Here is a 16,506-nt window from a genome sequence, read left to right as displayed (position 1 = left end):
CCCACACAGGGCCTCCCACACAGGGCCTCCCACGCCAGGCCTCCCCACACCAGGCCTCCCCACACAGGGCCTCCCCACACAGGGCCTCCCACGCCGGGCCTCCCACGCCGGGCCTCCCACACCGGGCCTCCCCACGCCGGGCCTCCCACGCCGGGCCTCCCCACACAGGGCCTCCCACACAGGGCCTCCCACGCCAGGCCTCCCCACACCAGGCCTCCCCACACAGGGCCTCCCACGCCGGGCCTCCCCGCGCCCCACGGACATGCAGGCCTGTGTGTGCGCAGGCCCACGTTGCTACATCCCATCCACTCGGGGACACGGGCACCCTCTCCTGTAACTCACTTCCCCTGCTCTGTAAAGGGTCTGGCTGGTCTCTCTACTGGGGTGGAAAATTTCACGTATTTAAAAACATTTACTCTAGGGCTGGGAAGGTGGCTCAGTGTCTGTAGAGCGCTCGCCTCGCATGCATGAGGCCCTGGGTTCAATTCCTCAGCACCCAGAAGCAGAAAAGGCCAGAAGTGGCGCTGTGGCTCAGGTGGTAGAGCGCTCGCCTTGAGCTGAAGAGCTGAGGGACAGCGCCCAGGCCCCATGACCGGCAAAAATAAAATCATTTACTCTAAAAAAATACACATGACTTTTATAAAAACAATTAAAGACCCATGAAATGAAAAAAAAAAAAATCCCGAAGAGTCGCACTGAGTTGAAGACATTTTGGAAACATCTTAGTGAACTGCACTTCACGTCCGTTTTCCTTTTATGTGAATATATATGAGAATGCGGGGTGACTAAAACATGTATAACTGAATATGTGTAAAAGTGTTCTGTCAACAGTCTAAAATAAAAAGTTCTTAGGTAATAAGCATCATAAGTAAGTAAGTAAGTACAACCTAAAAAGTGTTTCCAGTACCAGGCACCGGTGGCTCACGCCTGTCATCCTAGCTGAGATCTGAGGATCGTGGTTCAGGCAGGAAAATGCAGGAGACTCTCATCTCCAATTAAGCACCAAAAAAGCAGGAAGTGGAGCTGTGCATCAGCCTTCAGTTGTAGAGCTCAAGGACAGCGCCCAGGCCCTGAGTTCAAGCCTCCAGGACCAGCACAACAGCAACAGCTTCCAGACTGGCAGGTGTGTTGGCTCCCACCTGTAATCCCAGCCACCGAAAAAGTTGGGAGTCTGGGAAGCCATCCTAGCTACGTGGGGAGTTTAGACAGGAGGATCACTGTCTGAGGCTGGGCCTGGAGGACCCTATCTGAAAAACAACTACAGCCAAGACAGGCTGGGGCAGAGCGCAAGTGGCAGACCACAAGGTCCAGAGTTCAAACCCCGGTATCACCAAACCTAAAAACGCAGATGGTAGATAGACAGACAGATAGCTATGGATGGATGGATGGATAGCTATTTCCAGTTCCTCTCCTCCTTGTGAACTTTCTAGACCCTTCTAGAATATAACTAAAGAGTCATGTCCAAGTCCTCCCTCCCTCCTCCCCGCCCCGCCCCCAGGCCTCCTGGAGCCTCGGAGCCCCACCTGGCAGTAATGGATGTCCACTTCATCCTGAGACTTGCAGTCTCCCACTTTGATGTACTTCACGCTGGCCGTGACGTCCCGACAGTCCACCTCCTCGCCTAGGGGACAAGCGAGAGACGGGGCGTGGGGGAAACTGAGGCTCTGAGCGCAGAGGCATCTGAAGAGAAGCCTGCTTCACGTCTGGCAAGCCAGCTCCGTGGCTTCTGGCCCCCCTGACTCCCAGGTCGCCATGACTGCAGGGCCGTTGTAGTTGCCGACGGACTGTGCGCCAGCCATGGTATGTGGAGGAGCCTTGCGTTCATCTAATTGTCCTCTTAAAATGCATCCTAACGATGTTAATTATTCCCGGAAGCGAATGGACAATGAAGCAACCTGCCAAGAACCGGGGACAGGCCCATGCCAGGACCAGCTCTGCGAGGCCGGGAGCCCTGGACGCAATTCTGGGGTCCTCCCCACTGGGTCTCGTCTTTCAGGGTGGTTTGGTTACAGCACCTGCAGGGGTAGCCAGCTCCAGTGGCTCACGCCTGTAATCCCAGCTTCTCAGGAGGATCAGGTGGGAGGATGCTGGGCAAGGAAGCCCATGAGACTCTGATCGCCCGTGAACTACGGGGCGCCAGGGCCCAAGTGGTGAAGCGCTAACCTGGAGCACAAAAGCTCAGGGGCAGTGCCCAGGCCCTGAGTTCAAGCCCCAGGACTGGGAGTATGTGAAGTAATCCCTGTTTTCCCTCTTCTTTCCTAGACTAGAAAAGCAATCACAAACAAAATCATATTAAGTGAAGAAAAACAATCGTGAGCCCATGAATGCAAAACACAATAAGAGCCAAACAAGTAAGTCAAATAGAAACGAAAGGGGAAAAAGAGAGAGAAAGGAACCAAAAAAAATTAGCCTGGGCAGGTGATTCTACATTCTTGTGTTCATGAACAGGAGAAGGTGCTAGAGCACTGCCTGGCTCTGCGGGGAGCGTTAGAGATGGTCAGTACCGCCCCACCACTAGGTCAACCACAAGGTCAAGAGCAACCAAGAGTCAGAAAGAGAACCGAGACTTCCCGGCCTGTGGGTCTTTCAGAAGACGCTCTCCGCTTTCTGCAATGCAGGGTACACAGTAGGTAGACAGGGCACACAGTAGGTAGACAGGGCACACAGTAGGTAGACAGGGGACACAGTAGGTAGACAGGAGACACAGTAGGTAAACAGGAAACACAGTAGGTAGGCAGGGCACACGGTAGGTAGACAGGAGACACAGTAGGTAAACAGGAAACACAGTAGGTAGGCAGGGCACACGGTAGGTAGTCAAGGAACATGGTAGGTAGACAGGGCACATAGTAGGTAGACAGGGGACACAGTAGGTAGGCAGGGCACACAGTAGATAGAAAGGGAACATGGTAGGTAAGCAGGGCACACGGTAGGTAGACAGGGCACACAGTAGGTAGACAGGGAATACAGTAGGTAGGCAGGGCACATGATAGGTAAGCAGGGCACACAGTAGGTAGGCTGGGCACACAGTAGGTAGACAGGGCACACAGTAGGTAGGCAGGGCACACAGTATGTAGTCAGGGTATGCAGTAGGTAGACAGGGCACACGGTAGGGAGGTAGGGCACATAGTAGGTAGACAGGGCACATGATAGGTAAGCAGGGCACATGGTAGGTAGGCAGGACGCACAGTAGGTACGCAGGGCACACAGTAAGTAGGCAGGGCACACAATAGGTAGGCAGGGCACAGAGGAGGGGAGGGGCTCCAGACGGGGGAGGGGAGGGGCTCCAGAGGCTGCCTGGAGGCCTTGCACGGACTGACGAGCAAGGGGAAGCCAACTGCTCAGCGCGGGCCCCGACCTAACGGCCGGCCGGGGATGCTCACGTGGTATTTACTATGTACTGAACAGGTTTTTATTAACTATTTAATAAATTGTTCATTTATATTAAATGCCTTATTTCTAAACTACCTCTTACATATGCTAAATATTATATATTAATGTAGTCCTTATATTATCTCTATTTAGAGTATCTATATTTTATATATTTATATACTACATAATATACAATGTATGACATCTTACATATATTATGTATATTAAATATTGTTATTTACTGCTGATTAATGGCTAGTTACGTATTATATAATCATTAGTTGATGATTCATGTCGGTCGTGGGGCTTGAACTCCGGGCCTGGGTGCTGTCCCTCAGCTCTTCAGCTCGAGGCGGGCGCTCTACCCCTTGAGCCACAGCGCCACTTCCGGCTTTCTGGTGGTTTACTGAGTTAGAATTTCATAGCCTTTCCTGCCCGGGCTGGCTCTGAACCGCGATCCTCAGATCTCAGCCTCCTGAGTAGCTGGGATGACAGGCGTGTGCTACGAGCACCCAGCTGAATTGATTTTTCCTTTTTCTGGAACAGGACCCATGCCCAGGCCGGGCTCCGCACCTGAGGACATACTTACAAGTGTCACAGCAGGTCCCTGGGATTTTCATGATCTTCCCCTGGGAAAACACAGAGATAGGAAAGGTCACGTGGGCTCTGGCAGCTCCCAGGTGAGCCCGCCGCCCACCTCACCCGGCCACGCTCAGACAATTCTGATTGGCTGCTGCTCTTCTTGTTGTGTGGGGAGGTTTTTGTTGTTGTTGTTGTTGTTTATTGTGTTCCTAGGCTTCAACTCCAAACTGGGCCAACTGACTTAAGACAGGCGCTCTACCACGTGAGCCACACCTCCACTCCCAGCTTTTTGCTGGTTGGAGATTAAGAGTCTCACAGACTTTCCTGCTGGCTTTGAACCTGGATTCTCAGGCCTCAGCCTCCTGAGTGGCCAGGACTGCAGGCGCCGCCCTGATGGGTTTGAATTCTCTCCCAACAAGTCACCAGGCTCATTATCCCCAGGGACCCTGCAGCCAGCTCCGCCTCTCAGCTCCTCCCCCAGGTGACCGAGCCTGCCTCCCGCAAGTGAAGGATTCCTTCATTTATCTATTTGGCAACACCTGTGGGGGGCTTAAACCCAGGGGCCCCCACTTGCTAACCAGGAGCTCTACCAGTTGAGCCATGGCTCCAGCCCCTTTATGCTATTTTTTGCCCAGCAGGGCCTGGACCATGATGCTCCTATTTATATTTCCCACCATGGCTGGGATGCCAGGCAGGCACCAACAAGTCCAGCTTTTCTGTTGAGATGGGGCCTTGTGAACTCCTCTGACTGAGAGAATTGCAACCCCACTACCTTAGCAGCTGGTGCCGGGGAAAGATGCTTTCTTGAACACTCAATAGATCAGGGAACCTCTCTAACCAACGCTAACCTCTAACCAACTCTAACCTCTCTCTAACCAACTCTAACCTCTCCCTAGCCAACTCAATTTGGTCAGTCTATCTTCTATTTTCTTTTTGTCAGTCATGGGGCTTGAACTCTGGGCCTGGGTGCTGTCCCTCAGCTCTTCAGCTCAAGGCGAGCGCTCTACCACTTGAGCCACAGCGCCACTTCTGGTTTTCTGGTGGGTTATTGGAGATAAGAGTCTCACGAACTTTCCTGCCCGGGCTGGCTTTGAACTGTGATCCTCAGCTCTCAGCCTCCTGAGTAGCTGGATGACAGGCGGGAGCCACCAGTGCCTGGCTTCATCTGATCTCACACCGAATAAGAGGTCTGGCCTTGTGCACAATGAGAATTCTGTCCCAGGTGTCAAGGACGGACAGGTGGAGGCGGAGGCGGGGGTGAGCTGGGACTACTTACGCCCTCTGCCAGGCATCGGTGCTCGTCGAAGGGCGGGCATCTGGTGACCCTCTTCTCCCAGATGAACTCCCCCCGCTCGTTGACTCTGCAGAAGTGGCTGTCGCAGCCGTCCTGGACGGTCTCGTCCCGCTGAAAGGCCGTGCGGGAGAGGGCGGGGCAAACACAGAGCCTGCGTCACAACGCTACGGCAAACCCCCCGCTCTCCAGGCATCAAAGAAAAACCATGGGACAGGCCCATCCTGGCGGCCATGCCTTCCTCCCAGCTACTCAGGAGGCTGAGCTCGGAGGATCGTGATTCAAAGCCAGCCCGGGCAGGAGAGCTGATGAGATCCTTCTCTCCAATGAACCACCAGAAAACCAGAAGTGGCGCTGTGGCTCAAACGGTAGAGAGCTAGCCTTGAGCAGAAGAGCTCAGGGACAGTGGCTAGGCCCCGAGTTCAAGCCCCAGGATGCACAAAAGAACAACAATCACAACTCAGGGATAAAACAATGTAGATAAAACACCCATGCCCAGAACACAGCAGAGCGGACTCTGTGTTTCCCAATGCAGTCACTACAAACAGCGACCCCTCCGTCTACTGTGGCCACACAGCCAGTGACTAGTGAGTCAAGGAAGGAGACGAGCCAGCACCCCCCCCCGCCCCGCACCCAGCCCCAGCACCCCGCTGGGCCCACCCTGATCGCCTGTCCAGGTCCCACAGATTCTCAAGACTAGAAAAATGATTATCAAAGATTATCCAACATGGGGTCCTACAGCCACTGCACCCTGAGCAGCCAACAAAATAACCCAATCGGGGGCGGCCCGGGGATTCCGGAAGCCACTCAGCTGCTCTGTGTGACACGAGGAAGAAGTAGAGGAGAGAAGGCATCTCACACACACACACACACGCACGCACACGCACACACACATGCACACATGCACACACGCGTACACACAGACGCACACACACATGCATGCACACACACGCACACACATGCACACACACACGCACACACACACACGCACACACACGCCCTGGGAGGAGAGCAGGTCGGCTGTGATCCAGGCTGCGCCTCACCTTCAGCGCCAGGACCTGTCCTCCTCGCAGCCGGATGGTGCAGGCCGAGGGCCGACACCGTCCACAGCACTCCCCCTGGCCCTTCTCCTCCAGGTAACCCTGCATCCGGGGGAGGCGGGGATCACAGTCAGCCTTCCAGAACATTCCAATCACAGAGGGACTGCCACTGCTGGCTTCCCATCTCTCCTTCCCCAGGGTCTGAGAGCGCCAACAACCCCCCCTAGCCAACTTCCATCCACTCCAGCACACCCCTCCCCAGCACCCCTCCCTCCCTCCTCCTATGCACACCACACACTGTCGCGGTCCCATCTATTAACCTCAACCCCACGCTGACAAGTGCAGGTGTTCATCCTGTAGTCAACTCCACACTTGGGTCAAAACCTGAACGCTTTATGAAACCCTTTGTACATCACCTTAGACTAGGGCCCTTTAAAGCCTAGCCACCCAGGAGGCTGAGATCTGAGGATCGCGGTTCAAAGCCAGCCCAGGCAGGAAAGTCCATGAGACTCTGATCTCCAAAGAGCCGCCAGAAAACTAGAAGTGGCGCTGTGGCTCAAAGTGGCAGAGTGCTCGCCTTGAGCAAAAGAGCTCAGGGACCGTGCCTAGGCCCCAAGTTCAAGACCCACAACTGACAAAGAAGAAAAATAAGAGTCTCAGACTTTCCTGCCTGCGCAGGTTCAGACTTCAAACCCCAGGACTGGCACAAAAATAACTAAATAAATCTAAAATAATTTTATTTTAAATGATAAAACTAGTTTTTAGCCCACCAAACTAGATCCTGATCAGACTTACATTATGGAAGTAATTCAGAATTTGAACCACCATCAGCACAAAAAAAAAAAGCCAGATCAACTAGTGTAAGCCACTTCAATGTCCAATACTGAAAATCTGGTTGTATATCATAAGGTGATTAATTAGTCAAGAGAATGCTATGTTGATGAGCACCCAGAGCAGAGCCTGAAAGGCAGCTGTTGACTAATTGTGTGTGTGTGTGTGTGTGTGTGTGTGTGTGTGTGTGTGTGGTCATGGGTCTTGAACTCAGGGCCTGGGCGCTGTCCCTGAGCTCTTCAGATCAAGGCTGGCGCTCTACCACTTGAGCCACAGCACCACTTGTGGTTTTCTGGTGGTTCATTGGAGATCAGAATCTCACAGACTTTCCTGCCTGGGCTGGCTTTGAACCTTGATCCTCAGATCTCAGCCTCCCGAGTAGGTAGGATGACGGGCGGGAGCCACCAGCGTCCAGTGAGATGTTTCTTAAAAGACACTAAGCTGTAACCGTAACATCACCTATCTGCCAACAGAAGGTTGGTTTGGAAGACACTGCGGGAGGATGTTGAAAAGTGCAGGACTAGATTGTAACTATCCCTCAGGGACGCCATGCGGGAGGGGGCTGCTCATCGCTTTCTCAGGGATGCCATGCGGGAGGGGGCTGCTCATCGCTTTCTCAGGGACGCCATGCGGGAGGGGGCTGCTCATCGCTTTCTCAGGGACGCCATGCGGGAGGGGGCTGTTCATCGCTTTCTCAGGGACGCCATGCGGGAGGGGCTGCTCATCGCTGCCTGGTTCTTGGCAAGGATCTTCTGTAATCACCGGGGGGCAGGCCTCACAGGTGGTCTTCGTGCACTCCAGCTTGAAGCCCCGGACAGCCCCCGGCTGCGTGGAACAATGGCAGGTGGTGCACACATCCACCATTACGCTCTTCCCCGGCTGGAAGCAGAGGACCCCGGATCAGGCAACTCACACGTGCCAGTCCCCGCCCACCACATCCCCTGCAGCCAACCCCGTGCTGGCTCTTGGCAGCCTCCCCCTCTGCTCAAGGAGGAAAGATGGTCACCCCAGGAGGCGGCCAGGGTAGGGGGATGAGGGTCAGTTAAGAGCATGTGGTCAGCCAGCACTGGTGGCTCACGCCTGGAATCCCAGCTACTCAGGAGACTGAGATCTGAGGATCCTCTGTTTGAAGCCAGCCATGAACCAGCATCAAGGCCGGAAGTAGAGCTTGTGGCTCAAAGTGGTAGAGCACCAGCCTGGAGCAAAACAGCTCAGGGGCAGCACCCAGGCCCTGAGTTCAAGCCCCATGACCGGCACGAGGACTTCAGAGTACTGCTGTGTGTGCAGAGCACGCTCCACATGCCTGGGGCTGAGGCCAGGGGTGAGGGCAAGGCGGAAGGGCCAGGCCCCAGAAGGTCCTACCTGGCGGGAAGAGCCCCCAAGTTCCCTTCTACTTGACCCTGTGTCCCCCTCATCCCTGCACCCGCCACCGCTGGCTCCAGGTCAAAGGTCAGCCACTCACCCCGATGATGGTGCTGTTGAGCACGCAGGCCTCCATGGGCTCTGGGGTGGGGGGACAGAGAAAGCAGCAGTGAGTGTGTGCAGGCCCTCCCCGGCCAGCCTGTGAGCCCCTCCGATCTTGCCCCCATCCTAGCCTCCCGACACTGTCTGCTGGCCCTTCCCACCCACCCCTGGGTACGGCGGTCCTTCTGGAGAGGCGCAGGGCCAAGGTGGAGGTGGGGCTCCGACCCCACCCCAGCCCAGGAGGAGGGCGAAGGGTGGCACTTGCTTGAGTGTGCACGTGGGGGGAAGAGGTGGATGAGGCGTGGGTTTGTGACAGACAGCAGTTCTACCCTGGGAACTTTTAGTCCCTGGAGAAATGAGCGTGAGGAAGAAGCAGAGGGTGGAGCGAGCTGCGTTTGCTGGTGGTCATTTGTTCTTCTATTATCAGGCCATAGCAAGTGGAAATCCCTCCCCCAGGAGAGAAGGAGGCTGTGATTGGACAGGTGGTCTCCAGGTGAGAGGGCAGCTGTGACTGGGCAAGTAATGTTCAGAATCAGTGAGAGGATGGCTGTGATTGGACAGTTAGTCTCCAGAATGAGGTGACAGGGTGGCTGTGATTGGACAGGTGGTCTCCAGAATGAGTGAGAGGAGGGCTGTGATTGGACAGGTGGTCTCCAGGTGAGAGGGTGAGAAGATGGCTGTGATTGGACAGGTGGTCTCCAGAATGAGTGAGAGGGCAGCTGTGATTGGACAGATGGCCTCCAGAATGAGAAGCCAGGGATGGAACCCCAGGCTTCCCACCCAATAGGAACATGGGAGGCACAGGGAGAAGGGCAGGAAGCCATCGTTCACCCCCAGAGCTGGGCAGGTGGCAGCCTCCCTCGGGAAATGGTCCTTTTTGTGTCCGAGTTTGCTCTCACACAAATGCACCAGGATCCGCTGCGAAGTGGGAGGCTGGGGGGTCGCTGGGGCTTGCGCTCATCCTCAGGGCGGTCCCTGAGCCATACCTCTACTTCTGGCTTTTTGCTAGCTCCCTGGAGATAAGAACCTCCCACCGTTTTCTACCCAGGCTGGCTTTGAACCGTGAGCCTCGGATCTCAGCCTCCTAAGTAGTTAGGATTACAGGGGTGAGCGACTGGTAGCTGGCTTGGATGGGAACGTCTCCACCCTGCCCACCCCGTTTCCCTGAAGCATTCAGGAGCCAGAAGAGGAGCGGGGCCTGATGGCAGGCGCAGGCCCGGCTCCGGGGGGCGCTGCGGGCGCATCTTACCACAGCGGCAGCTGGGGCAGCAGGCTGAGGTCTCACAGCTCAGCTGGAAGCCCGTGGGGCAGGTGGGGACGTCCAGCGGGGGGCAGGACACGTTGCTCTGCTGCACGAAGACCTCCTCGTTCACGCGGACACACTGGTTGATGAGGCACGGGTTCTCCTGGGCGGCCCAGCGAGTACCGACCTGCAGAGCACCGGGGGCCGGCAACCGTGACGCACGGGCTGGGGCCTGCCTTCCCGTGCCTGGGTGCTGTTCTCACCCGCTTCTTGTGCCCTGGTGGTCCACCGCTCATCCAGGAGCTAAGCCTCACCCCCGGGGAGATAAACAGAGCTCTTCCCACAAGGGCCGCCCAGGGAGCCTGGGTCAGCCTTGAAGAGCCCTCACCCGGAGGCCGCAGCCTCTGATTGGTTCTGACTCTGGGGCTCTGGGGCTTCTGGATGAGAGGCAGGAAAACTGACAGAACAGGGCGGAAGGTTACACATGACAAGAAAGATCCACCAATGGATCTGAAGGGGAAATGGAACGTCATCCAGAAAACGCAAGGCGTCATTCACTGGCTAACACTGAGGAAGAAACCCCTGGGTCTGTGAGGGTCAGGAGAGGTAACTCGGCCCCCTCCTGTTGGACACAGGAAGGCCCACACGGGCACCTCACATTCACCCAGCGCCTGCCCCTGGAGGTGTCCCCCCAGCTCAGAATGGGACAGGAGGCAAAGCAATATCCTCATCCTGGCATCCAGACCAAAACTCCCCGACATGGAATCCTTGAGTTTAGGAAAATGGCAGACAGGCAAGCAAATGAGCGCCGGCAGGCAGGTCGCAGAGGAAGGAATTGGAAGTGGACGGAGCCAGGCACAGGTGGCTCACGCCTGTCATCGCAGCTACTCGGGAGGCTGAGATCTGAGGATTGTGGTTCAAAGCCAGCCCGGGCAGGGAAGCCCATGAGATTCTGATTTCCAGTAAACCACCAGAAAACCGGACGTGGCGCTGTGGCTCAAGTGGTAGAGCACTAGCCTCGAGCTGAAGAGCTGAGGGACAGCGCCCAGGCCCCACAAAAAAAAGGGGGGTAGAAGGAGAGGGCAAGAGTGAGATGACGGAAGAGTCCAGAAACAAGACAAGTCACACCGGCCGGACCCACAGAGTCAGGCCGGACTCCCAGGAGAGTGGCGCTGTTCGCCGCTCTGCGTGACACCTCTCCAGGCCCCTAAAGCCACCAGGGAGGCTTCAGTGGCAATCCCCGTGAAGCCTGGGGCCTGGGCCGTGAGGCTCATGGAGCTTCAGGGGGGGGGGGCTGTGGGCTTCTCCCCAAATCCACAGTATGCAAATGCAAGAGGGCCATAGCCAGTCCCGAGGGGGGGGGGTAAGGTAATCACAGCTGGCCTCCAGGCAACACCATCAGCTTTGCTAACCTCCTCCCCACGGGGGAAGCAAAAGGCATGGAGGAGAAGCCAAGGGCCGCATCTGACCACCGCCCGCACCCCCAGGCTTGGCGTCACGGTCCCCGCCCCAGGGGCCCCACGTACGCTCTTCCAGGAAGACTGCGCGTCGCCCCGCGGGGAGCCGTCCATCACCTCGCAGGCGGACGGCAGGCAGCGCCCACAGCAGTCACCTTCATGGAGGACGTAGGAGAAGCCCTGGAAGGCAGGAGGAGCACAGGCAGCAGCCGGGACACGGGCCCCACCCGCGCGCCGGGCCCGGGATTGGTGGGCAGTGCGGATAGACGCTTTCATCTCTGCTGTCGCCCAGTCTCAGACTGTGCCGACAGTCAGAAAACACCAGCCACGGTCCCTGGCCCAGGCCCACGTCTGCTGCAGAGGCTCCCTGGGCCTCTGGAACATTCCATGTTGAAACCAACACAGTGTACAGGAGCTCTAAAAAGAGCCCAGAGTGCTGGGTGCCAGTGGCTCCCGCCTGTCATCCCAGCTACTCAGGAGGCTGAGATCTGAGGATCACGGTTCAAAGCCAGCCTGGGCAGGAAAGTCCATGAGAATCTGATCTCCAGTAAACCACCAGAAAACCAGAAGTGGAGCTGTGGCTCAAGGGGTAGAATGCCAGCCTTGAGCTGAAGCACTCAGAGACAGTGCCCAGGCCCAGAGTTCAAGCCCCACGACCAACAAAAAAAAGAGAGCAAGCCTAGAGTTCACACAGCATGGCCAACCAACTCAACCTTGGCCACAGTCAGATCTAGGCCACCACGCTGACCAAGAGTGTGCAAGATGCCCAGGTCTGGTCTCTGCTCTGATAGGGCTTCTGCCTGCACAGGTGAACAGCTTGACCCCAGCACCCCTCACCATGTGTGAACTATAAGCAAGCCCCATTTGGCCACTACAGTGAAAGCCCAGTCAACCAGCCTGAGGCGCTATGGAAGGTGATAGAACCGTCAGGAGGTGGGGCCCAGCAGAAGGAAGTTAGGTCATTGGGGTGGGGCCTGGCAGGAGGTGGGGCCTAGCGGTAGGCAGTAGGTCATTGGGGGCGGGCCTAGCTGGAGGTGGGGCCTAATAAGAGGAAGTTATGTCACTGGGAGTGGGGCCTAGCAGGAGGAGGCAGGGCTTAGTGGGAAGAAGTTAGGTCACTGGGGAGGAGCCTAGGGGGAGGATGTTAGATCTTTGGGGGTGGGGCCTAACAGGAGAAGCGAGAGGAAGTTAGGTCATGGTGAGAGCTAAAGGAGATCTGGAAACCTTAGCCTTGTCCCCTCCCCAGCTCCCCCTGCCCCTCTGCTTCTGCTCTACCACACATTGCCCACCATGTTGTTCGCATCTCCACAGGCCCACAAGCAAAGGCGTAGCCAGCCACCGACTGAATCCTTTGAAACCAGGAGTCAACATCAATGTTTCCTCCTTCTGAGCTGATTCCCCCTGGCTACTTTGTCATGGCTGTGAACAAGAAACCTGCAGCACACCACACTGTAGAGACAGGCCCCTCCTGAGATCTCTCGCTTGAGATCTGGCCAGGGTTTAAAGACCATGGCATTCTTTACAAAGTAAAAGGGATACGTGGAAGTGGAGCTGTGGCTTGAAGTGGAAGAGCACTCACCTTGAACAAAACAGCCCAAGGAGGGCAGCCAGGCTCTGAGTTCAAGCCCCACCACCAGCAAAAATAAAATGAAATAAAAATAAAAGCAAAAATGGTATGTAATGTGAGGGTAAGTAGGATGGGAGAGGAAATAATGGGGGACAACAATGGAAGAGGTGACACTGACAATTGTAGTCATAACCTAATAATAGTAATATTACTATTAATAATAATCTTTGTTCAGCTGCTTGATAACAAAATAAAAGATAATAAAAAGGATGCATCATATTAATAACCTGACTTGTGAAATTGTAACCTCTTTGTACAACTACTTAATTTTTCTTTAAAGCAACATGGGTGAGGAGGTCCTAGGGCCTAGCAGGAGGCGGGGCCTAACGAGAGGAAGTTAGGTGATTGGAGGCAGTAGGTGTGTCCCCAGGAAGTCTGACAGGAAACCAGCATCCTGGGAATCTCTCCGCCTAACTCGCCACCTCTTGGAGGTCCTCTCGTCTGCCCACTGCATTAGGATCATGCAGTTGTCTCAGGAGCCAGGGGAAGACTCGAGCTTGCAGCTGAGTCCTTAGGAGAGAAGGCCTAGCTGGCCGCCCTACACCATTCCCCAGGCACAGGCAGGAGCAGAACCAAAGCCGAAGAGACACCAGAGGCGCACAGCACCGCCCCCCTGAGGGAGCCCCGCTGCCGTCCCCCAGAGACTCAGCGGGAGTTCACACCCTCTCTCCGGGACTCGCTCACATCCCTACCCACGTCACCGGAGCCCTCCTGCAGCCCAAGCTCCGGGCATGTACTGCGCATGCATGAGCTGCGAGGGACTGCAGAGTTGTGGATACGTCCAGACAACAAGATCTCCATCCCTCCACTGCCGGCCAGACACCTGAGACGCTCGTGAAAGAGATGAGGGTGCCAGAGCACCCTGGAGAGAGTAAGGAACGCTTTCGGAGCCCCTAGAGCCTCTCCTGAGGCCTCTATGCACGTCGAGCAGCGGGGGGGGGGGAAGGGGGGCGTTGCTTCTCCATGGATGCATGCAATGATGCACCTCATCAGTTCCTGATCAGAGCCCCCCCACATCCCATCCTGCACGCCTAAGTCCACCTCCCCCTCCCAGGACACCCACCCACTCCCTCCCCCAGCCAGTGTGGTCCCCCTTTATTTCCATTTTCTTTCTTTCGACTCCCCCCTGCAAAACCCTGCAGCATGGATGAGTAACACTTGGTATGTCGTGTCCAGTGGGCCTCCTGGACCACCCACTGGACCACCAGCTGCGATGAAGCTGGCACACTTGTTTGCCTAGGCTGGACCTGGGCAGAGCTCTCCCCACCCCCACCTCCCAAGAAGCTAGAATTACAGGAGTGTGCCGCCATGCCCGGACTGGATGAATAGCTTCATGAGCTATGGGAGGTGGCAGAAGTGTTAGGAGGTGGGGATTATTAGTTAGTGCAAGCTCTCTCTCCCTCCCTCCCTCCTCTCCTTTTTTCCCTCTCCCTCTCTCCCTCCCTCCCTCCCTCTCTGCCCCCCACCCCCACTCACGGGCCGGCAGCCGTCCTCGTCCTCGCAGGGCTTCGGGGAGCACCAGGCCGTGCGCAGGCCCGTCACCACGTCCTCTGCATCCGTGCACGTGCACAGCGTGCAGCCCTCCTCCCAGACCTGGCCCACGGGGTACACGGTGCCTCGGTGGACACACACCTGGAGACACAGAGGCTCCGTGAGTGAACGAGCCGCTTCACAGGTCTCCCCCGTGGGGGACGCTGCAGCTGCTGAGCACAGGTGGCGCGGCCATGCGCCCTCGTCTTCATCCTCCTCCCTTCGTGCCCCCAGCCCTGCAGACCCTCGCTCGTCCACACGGCTGGTCCCGCGTGGCTCCAACAGGACACGCCTGCTGCCTTCATCCCCTGGACTCGCTGCCTTCCATGAGCGTATTTCTGTGTCCCACAAGAGAAGCTGGGACAAACTCACGCCCCAGCCTCAGACCTGACGCAGGAAGGCCATGGGCCGTGGGGTGGGGGAGGGACATTAATGCCCCATATGCACTCCAAAGCCGTCCAGAGACTCCCATGTGCTCTCATTATTCATGCCCTCAGTCTCTAGCCTCTCTGTCATAAAGTTACTGGAAGAGACACATGTTGCTTCTCTTTGGAAAGGCATTGAGCTGAGCACTGTGGCTCACGCCTCTAATCCCACCTTCTCAGGAGGCTGAGATCTGAGAATCACGGTTCAAAGGAAGCCTGGGCAGGAAAATTCCTCAGATTCTTATCTCTGATGAACCAGGAACTAAACCAGAAGTGGGGCTGTGACTCAAGAGGTAAAGCACCAGTCTTGAATGAAAAGACTCAGGGACAGCACTCAGGTCCTGAGTTCAAGCTCCAGGACCAGCACCCCAAAAAAAAGTCTTTTGAAAAAACTGTTTCCCAGTCTGCAGAAAAAAGCTTTTCTCTGAAGGTTTTCAGCCGCCTGGCTCCTCACATGGAGAGCCTTCTAGTTAGACTATCCTGTGGTCCTAGGAGCTCTGCCCTGTGCACAGAACTGAGCTCTATGAAGGTACCAGCCCTAGCTTGGCGCTGTGGCGCAAGCCTGTAATCCAAGCCACTTGGGAGGTGGAGATGGGGTGGGGAGTTGGGGGGGGTGGTCACCATGTGAGGCCAGCCTGGTCAGAAATATGTTTGTGAGACTTCATCTCAACCGATGGCTGAGCACTGTGCAGCACGCCTGCTCTCCCTGCTTTGGGGGGGGGTGGCTGGGTGCGATGGCCTGCACCTGTCACCCTCACCCCCTCACCATGCCCATTCCCACATGGAGGAGGCCGGCACCCCAGGTGGGCCGGGCAACAGAGAGACCCTGCAGATGGACAGAGAGAGGCGGGAGAGCCAGGACAGACATCCTATGGATGTGTCCAAGGGTAAAAGTAGAGCTTGAAGGATTGAAGAGGGGGTGGGATGGGGAGAGGGGGGGGAGGGGGGGGGGGGGGGGGAGTGGGGAGAGGGGGGGAGGAGGAGGGAAGGGGTGGTGGGGATCATGCACTGTACCCACAACCTGACATCTGGAATTGAGACTCCTTTGTGCAACTACTTAAAGATAGTAAAACAAATAAGGAAAAGGGGAAGGGGGAGGGAGAGGGGAGGAGGGAAAGAGGGAGGGGAGGAGGAAGGGGAGGGGAGGGGAGGAAGGAGGAGAGGGGAGGAGGGAGAAGAGGGAGGAGAGGGGAGGAGAGGAGATGGGAAGGGAGGAGGGGAGAGGATGAGGGAGGGGTGGAAGGGGAGAAGGGAGGGGAGGAGGGAGAGGAAGGAGAGAAGGGGGAGGAGGGAAGGGAGGGGAGAGAAGGAAGGAGAGGGAGGGGAAAAAGGAGGGTGGAAAGGGAGAGGAAGGAGAGGAGAGGGGAAGAGGGAAATGGGAAGGAAGGGGAGGGAAGGAGGGAGGGGAGGGAGGACAGGAAGGGGGCGTGGCTGACACAGGATCTCTGTGGGGAGGTGGTGGCAGGCCCGCGGGTGGAGCCTGTGGGTGGAGCCCGGGGCTGTGAGTGGAGCCCAGGCCTGTGGGTGGAGCCCGGGGCTGTGGGTGGAGCCCAGACCTGTGGGTGGAGCCCAGGCCTGTGGGTGGAGCCCAGGCCTGTGGGTGGAGCCCGGGTCTGTGGGTGGAGCCCAGGCCTGTGGGTGGAGCCC

The 16,506-nt window shown here is 56.6% G+C and overlaps 1 protein-coding gene across 1 annotated transcript in view; it reads right to left on the bottom strand.

Annotated features, from left to right (window-relative positions):
* The window catches only part of Vwf (von Willebrand factor), an 87,460-nt gene that overhangs the window by 1,271 nt on the left and 69,683 nt on the right, over window positions 1-16,506 (bottom strand). Inside the window, exons 36-45 of the mRNA XM_013023596.1 lie at window positions 14,959-14,978; window positions 14,381-14,604; window positions 11,347-11,457; window positions 9,827-10,007; window positions 8,576-8,616; window positions 7,876-7,992; window positions 6,286-6,384; window positions 5,228-5,356; window positions 3,959-3,998; window positions 1,501-1,621 (exon numbers count right to left, since the gene is read on the bottom strand). Coding sequence (XP_012879050.1) covers window positions 1,501-1,621; window positions 3,959-3,998; window positions 5,228-5,356; window positions 6,286-6,384; window positions 7,876-7,992; window positions 8,576-8,616; window positions 9,827-10,007; window positions 11,347-11,457; window positions 14,381-14,604; window positions 14,959-14,978 — 1,083 coding nt within the window. The remainder of the gene's footprint in view (window positions 1-1,500; window positions 1,622-3,958; window positions 3,999-5,227; window positions 5,357-6,285; window positions 6,385-7,875; window positions 7,993-8,575; window positions 8,617-9,826; window positions 10,008-11,346; window positions 11,458-14,380; window positions 14,605-14,958; window positions 14,979-16,506) is intronic.

The sequence above is a fragment of the Dipodomys ordii genome, unplaced genomic scaffold, assembly GCF_000151885.1.
Source record: "Dipodomys ordii isolate 6190 unplaced genomic scaffold, Dord_2.0 Scaffold69, whole genome shotgun sequence".
Taxonomy (NCBI): domain Eukaryota; kingdom Metazoa; phylum Chordata; class Mammalia; order Rodentia; family Heteromyidae; genus Dipodomys; species Dipodomys ordii.
The sequence above is the reverse complement of the archived record's forward strand: the minus strand, read 5'-3'. Positions and strand labels throughout refer to the sequence as shown.